The sequence below is a fragment of the Colossoma macropomum genome, unplaced genomic scaffold (assembly GCF_904425465.1).
Source record: "Colossoma macropomum unplaced genomic scaffold, Colossoma_macropomum, whole genome shotgun sequence".
NCBI lineage: Eukaryota > Metazoa > Chordata > Actinopteri > Characiformes > Serrasalmidae > Colossoma > Colossoma macropomum.
In genome coordinates, this window is record NW_023494795.1 from 16068815 (window position 1) to 16075033 (window position 6219).

The following is a 6219-nucleotide window of genomic DNA, read 5'->3' on the forward strand; positions in this document are numbered from 1 at the left end:
ATTGTGCAACCATACTGTAACCTTCCCTTTGAAATCAGTAAAATACTCATAACATTATTTAACGTAACTGAAGTGTGATTGTTAATTACATCAGCAAATAATGGGGAAAGGCATAACTTGTGTTGTTTTAATACTAACAATAGTTTTTGCAGAAGGAAACTGCGCAGCATTGTTCTGACACATGGAAGCTGCTGCACAATAACGTGTCAAATGACTAATGGAGGTGACAGTTTTAAACAATGCAGGCAATGCAAGATAAAGATGTTTGTCTTCAGTGAGCACATCCTGCCCATTGTTGGCCTGTTGACGCTCAGGAGCTACACTGAGACCTTCAGTTGGTCATCATACGTAAAAGTCATTTCTTTAATGTGACCATTTATATTTAGCATGGATTACAGGACAAGGCCACCCAAGACTCGAAGAGGAGTACATTACAGGAATAAGCCTTTACATTAACGAAAGTTTGAGCTCTACTTTTGGGTCTGAATCCATGAATCCCAGAGGAGCTTATTAAGACTTCAGAGGAGAGTAAAGACATTTTTAACCACTGTTAACCTTAGAAGTCACAGATAGCAAAAGCAGCTTGGAATGTTATAATAATAATTTCGCATTTTGTTAAAAGAGCTGTTTCTAAACTTCAGTTAGTATTATTTGTATTCGATATAGAAATAGTAAAAACATTTGAAGTTATTGTTGCACTCACATTTTTTGCCATGTTTTATTTGTCATTGATAGTCAGAAATTTAGACTCAAACCTTTCAGAAAGTAAAACAAATAAAATAGATCTAATTATATAACTGCAATTATGACACTATATTTAAGCCCTTTTCACAGCGGCCATAAAATGTGATTTCTGTATTACTTCTGTCTGGTCTCTCATTTGAACTGTACATTGTTCTTCCATGTAATATATGATTTACAAAACCAGAAATGAACTGGATTTTCATGCTTGTAGGTCGGCAAACAAGTCAACATTTATAAAAGTGTTTTTGTGTTGAAATGATTTTTATTGTGGCAGTCGTTTTGCTTTTTTAATATGAAAAAAGTTGCAGTTTTGTGAAGAGATGTGGATTTTTTACAGCAGGGTGTTCTAATCCCTCCCCTTTCACCCCTCATTGCTCACTAGCAGCTTAACACAGACTCACATTTCACACACCGAGAACTGTGTGCTAGTTAAATCTGATAAGTTATGAAAAAATATTTTATTAGTTTAATTTAATAGAAACGTTGCATCTATTTCTATTCCACCTGAGGCCTCTAGAGGCACTGCAGAAAAAAATCTGTTAAAATCTGTTAAAAAATGTGTTAAACTAGTGATGCCTTGACCTTACATGCTGAAACAGGAACAGCACTGATACTGATCTTATTAAGCAGACTGGGTACAGGCCAGACAGGACCAATCCACTTCAACACTGTTTCTTACTCATAGTTATGTAAATTTTATACACAAAATTTTTATAAACTTTCTAAAACAGTATAATTAAACCTTTGCACAGTCAGAAAAAGAATGTGCACATTTTATCTTCATTTGTTTCCATGAACAACAGACTGACAAGCAGAATAAGCCTTTGTCATTAAGGTAATTTGCTCTGAACGGCTTTTAGCGGTTCATTATTAGAGTGAGATGAAAGTGAAAAAGGGTCAGATTGCATTTGCGCTGCCATATTAAAGCAGTGAAAAAACAACACATATATTCTGATTTGCATTAAGGTCACATGGCCAGGAATTGGATACGTATTCAGTGTCAGACCACATATGAAAGTGGTTCAGGTCTGATTTGAAAAGACCAAGACGAATTTCTGCCACTTCAACTTGGTAATGTAAACTTATTTCCTATTAAATTCTACACTGAGATAACCAAGGTGACTTGCATTGATGTCATGCTTTTCAACTGATGAAAGCTTCTACCATAAATGTGACATAATCATGACAGTCAGTATGCTACAAACTAATGCTAGCCATGTAAGCTAACTACAGCATTTCCGCTCAGATATGTCCTCATCCGCATTAAGCAGTGTTCTCAGTATTGTCATCTCTGGTAATTTATGTATGAAAACTGCTCGTGAACTTTCTGGAGCACTGCGTGTTGTGTCAGCCAATACCAGATTCTCACCGTTGTGCTGAATTTGACATGTTAATCTCTTGAGGCTGACGTTAGCCCATACAGACTCCAGAATGCAACTGCTACATCATTAAAGGTGGACCGTGAAATGAGAAGCTAATTTCAGCTTCATGAATCTCTGTCCACTGTACGAGATTCACTTTCACTTAACAAACCAGTGGCTGTACCACATGAGGTGTGGGCTGGTGGTTTAACCCCTAAATTGCTACAGATATACACTTTGATGTAATATCTGTAGTCTGAGCATTCTTGTGCATATATTTGTGAGTTCATACATTAGCTCACAGTAACAGGCCCAGTGGGAATTCTCTGGACTTGATTACCCACTTGGCTCGGAGGTAGCTGCATTATTGTGTTCTGACGAGTCTCATCCACTATAAGTAAAGGTCGGTGGAGAAGCCATTTGTTGATTAGCATTGTCTAATCTCATAGTAAGTGGATGGGTTAATGTCTGCTTTTAATACTTGTGGGCTTGTGCCCAAGACCTGGAATGGGTCTGGTGCTTTTATCTCCGTCATGTAAAAATGTAGCCGGACGCTATGATCAATGAATCATGCTTGAAAGCATTAGTAACACTTCAGCAACTGTGTTTGTGTGTGTGACTGAGAGAGAGAGAGAGAGAGATCTCCTTTGCTGGTGTTGTAATCTGTGTGTGACATCTCTTCCAATGCCCTATGAAATGTGTTGCCAAGGTCTCGGCCTTGCGGCTAAATTGAAGAATTGATTCTTCCGTGGCAACAAAAAGTCTTAGTCAGGGACTTGGTAACAGAGCTTTCCTTTTTATTCAATGACAGACTCACAGCCTGAATACAAAGCGGCACAAACAGGTTTCTCACACAAAAGCAGGGACAATGCAGCACAGGCAAGGAGTGGCCTCGCAGTTCAGCGACAGACCTTTGGCTGGACGAGCTATCAGGAAACTTTCATACAATACACACTGTTATGTATATATAACAGGTGTATTGTGGCCTAGCGGTGTTTGGGTGACTGGGTGGGTTCAGAGCTCGTACAGCAGGTAGCCGGAGAAGGTGCTGAAGAGGTTCTGTGTGTCTTTGAGGGTGCTGTCGCTCTTGTTAAGGCGCACATACACACGGTCTCCAGCCCTCAGCTGCAGCACTGCACTGTTACTGGCTGTGTCGGTGTGGAGCGCATCCACAGCTACTGCACCAGCCACGACCTACAACACATACAAACACAGACACAATATCATTAACATTTCAGTCACTCTCTTACAACTCAGCTCCTCTGAAGTGCTGGTCACCAACTCTGGTCCTAGGGATCTATTATACTGCAGACTTTAGTTCCAACCTTAATTGACTCCATCTGATCCGCGTAATTATTGCCTTGAGATTGCCTTGATTAGCTGAATGAGGTATCTTAGATTTGAATTTGAGGTAAAACCTGCAGGAAGGTAGATCTCCAAGAAAAGAATATATTCATATATAGAAAACAAATTCAAATTCCCAATGTTTATATTAGCATGTTGTCAATTTAATAGTAATTATTTCTTAGGTGGAAAATTTTCTGGACCCTAAATTTTCAGTAAATAGCACGTTTGTGCTTCTAAGCATGGGTGTAGTTGCTAGTATTTGGAAACAATGGCACCAGTATTTGGCATATATATTGCTGTTTGCAGTAAGTTAATGTCAGTGAAAAGGAGGCTGAAGTTGCTTCCTATTCGCCAGATTTTTGTTTGAATTTTTCCGTTGCAAGGTGCCAGAATGTAACTGCTGCAGCATTTAAGGTGGAACCGGAAAATTCAAGCAAGACGCGACTTCAGCTTTGTGTCATAAGGTCATAACACATTTTAATATACCTCAATTCCTCAACCTGTAGATGGAAATTAAGAGGCAGCAGCTCTGTCGAAGGCCAATCAGATGAGAAGATTTTTACCAATTAAAAAAAAAAGTTCTTGAGTTCTTGAGAATCTGGGTTTAATTAAATTAATGTATTACAAACACAGGAAGAAGGTGAGAAAGAAGCTGAAGGAGACTGACAGGACTGAAGGAGCAGATCTGATGGAGGTTAGTGATCAAGTAGAAAGCGGGGAAAAGTTGTATAAGCTTTCAGTTAAAATTAATACTTAATTGAATTTAACTGAGAGCATATAAAATTTTCACCATTATCATGAAATTTTGTCACCTAGCTTATTAAATAGCCTACAGAGCAAAATCACACTCTATTGGATTGCACCAACTGAGACTGAACTATAATGATCTATAATCTGTGTAATATATTTAACACCTTGCAGCTGATCTAAGAGGGAGGAGGTAGAATTGCTTGACTTCAGTACCTTTGCTTGATTTGTGTCTGCTGTAAGTGGTTGAATATAGTGTCTGTTATAATTGCTCTGTGCTTAATACAAACTACAAAGAGACAGATCTACTGTGTGCCAATTTGACCAAATAACCATTTTTTTGATATACTTAACATGGCTGATGTACTTGACATTTTCTGGCTGTTGCTACCCTGAAAGTGAATTTTAAATATTTTGGAGCTGTCAAAAAAAATATTTTCTTTGGGGACCATGCCCCCAGAGCCCCCTAGTACAGGCTTAGCCCTTTACCCATTAACCTCTAGTGACTCCCCTGCTTGTACGTGGAAGTAGAAGATATTATTAGGATTTTGTTGCAAACTTGTTTCTCTAAAATTTTAACTTTATGGGGGAAGAAAAAAAAACGTCCTTGACTTTCTATGGAAGTTAATGGTACTAGAAAATTTGCAGCATTTCTATGCATCCATTCATCATGAAATTTTAACATAATGTAAAAGACTGGTATTTTCAAATGCATCCTTATACCCCATTATACTGGTCAGTAAATGACATTGCTTAGTACTTGTATTGTCTGTGTGTGAGTGAGGATTTGTATTATTGTAGTTTGTAATATTTGCAATATTTGGAATATGTGGAATAATTGTCTTTTCATTGTTCTTATTTTCTTATATAATTCTATATGAGTGCATGTTTAGTATTAGCCCATAGTATTTGACAGATATTACTTTCAATTTGCAGTGCTGTTCAAATGTAATGGTTTACATTGTGATTACGCAGTTAATTCCAAAAGAAGTCATAGTTTTAATTACATTAAAATCTCATTTACATTCTGTCCTGGCAGGTTTGAATCTACACTTCCAGCTTTTTCTACGTTTTTTAGATGCCAAGAAATAACAAAAATGAGAAAAGCGTATAGGGTGGTGTGAAACAAGACCATACTTAATAGTAACTTTTCAATAAACTAAAAATAATGAAATATTTCCTACTTACAAGCACAAGTGTGGTTTGGTAAAAGTCTAGAATCTGCCCTGATAAAAGGACACTTCTTGAACTTACCCTGTCATTGAGCACCAGGTCAGCCCTGAGGCTGACTCCCGTCTTCACTAGGTGGTAGCTGAAGTGGTACACACCAGCCGATCGGCACGTGAAAGTGCCAGTCGAGGAGTCGTAGCGGCCGCCCAGGTTTGTTATCACGTTACTGAACTTCAGCACTTCATCTTTGCTGAAGTCTTCCTTCAAGGTTGCATAGAAAGCCACTCCACCCCGCGATATGGAGCCCTCTCCTTTAGGGCCCGGTGGGCCCGGAGGTCCTGCTTTCCCTGGGGGCCCTGCCGGACCTGGGGCACCCCCTCCAGAGGAGGCGAGGGGAATGACCAGGCCATTGGCCCCCAGGTCATGTGTGCCACTCTGGAAAGGGTCACACACAAGCCTACAGGTTCCAGGCTGGATCCCACCATAGACCCCTTCAAAACTCATGAGGGCAAAAGCCAGAACTGCTATCAGTGCTGCTATCTTAGCCATGTTAACCTCAGTCTTAAACTCAAACAAATGAAGAAACTCAGACCCTCAGAGTGGATTTGTGCAGTTCGGTCAGGCCCATTTGACTAGAATCAGAAGGTCATGTGATGCCATTGAGAAATTGCTGATAAACAGAATTCTTCAGCATCAGCAAAAGCAACAGGAAACACTAGTTCATGTACTTCCCCAAAAATCACGTGAAGGTTTTGATTCATAGCACCAAACTGTCCAGATGACCTTCCCCTTTTTAGTGTTCTTTCCCAACACTTGTACCAGTACAGAGGCAGGTCAGGTAGCCTAAGTT

General features: G+C 39.3%; 1 protein-coding gene across 1 annotated transcript; it reads right to left on the reverse strand.

Moving 5' to 3' along the window:
• Positions 1 to 2881: 2881 nt before the first annotated feature.
• Positions 2882 to 5990, reverse strand: si:dkey-5n18.1 (uncharacterized protein LOC570444 homolog). The gene is made up of 2 exons (XM_036582661.1): positions 5454 to 5990; positions 2882 to 3299 (listed from the first exon to the last, which is right to left on the reverse strand). The coding sequence occupies exons 1-2, from the start codon at positions 5916 to 5918 to the stop codon at positions 3120 to 3122; spliced, it is 645 nt and encodes a 214-aa protein (XP_036438554.1). The 5' UTR covers positions 5919 to 5990; the 3' UTR covers positions 2882 to 3119.
• Positions 5991 to 6219: the final 229 nt, after the last annotated feature.

What these genes read in the sequence shown, in the direction of transcription:
- si:dkey-5n18.1 (XM_036582661.1), bottom strand. Translation starts at nt 5,918, where the DNA reads ATGGCTAAGATAGCAGCACTGATAGCAGTTCTGGCTTTTGCCCTCATG. An exon ending in ACCTGGTGCTCAATGACAGG is followed by an intron (nt 3,300 to 5,453) that starts GTAAGTTCAAGA and finishes TATGTGTTGTAG; the next exon opens with GTCGTGGCTGGTGCAGTAGC.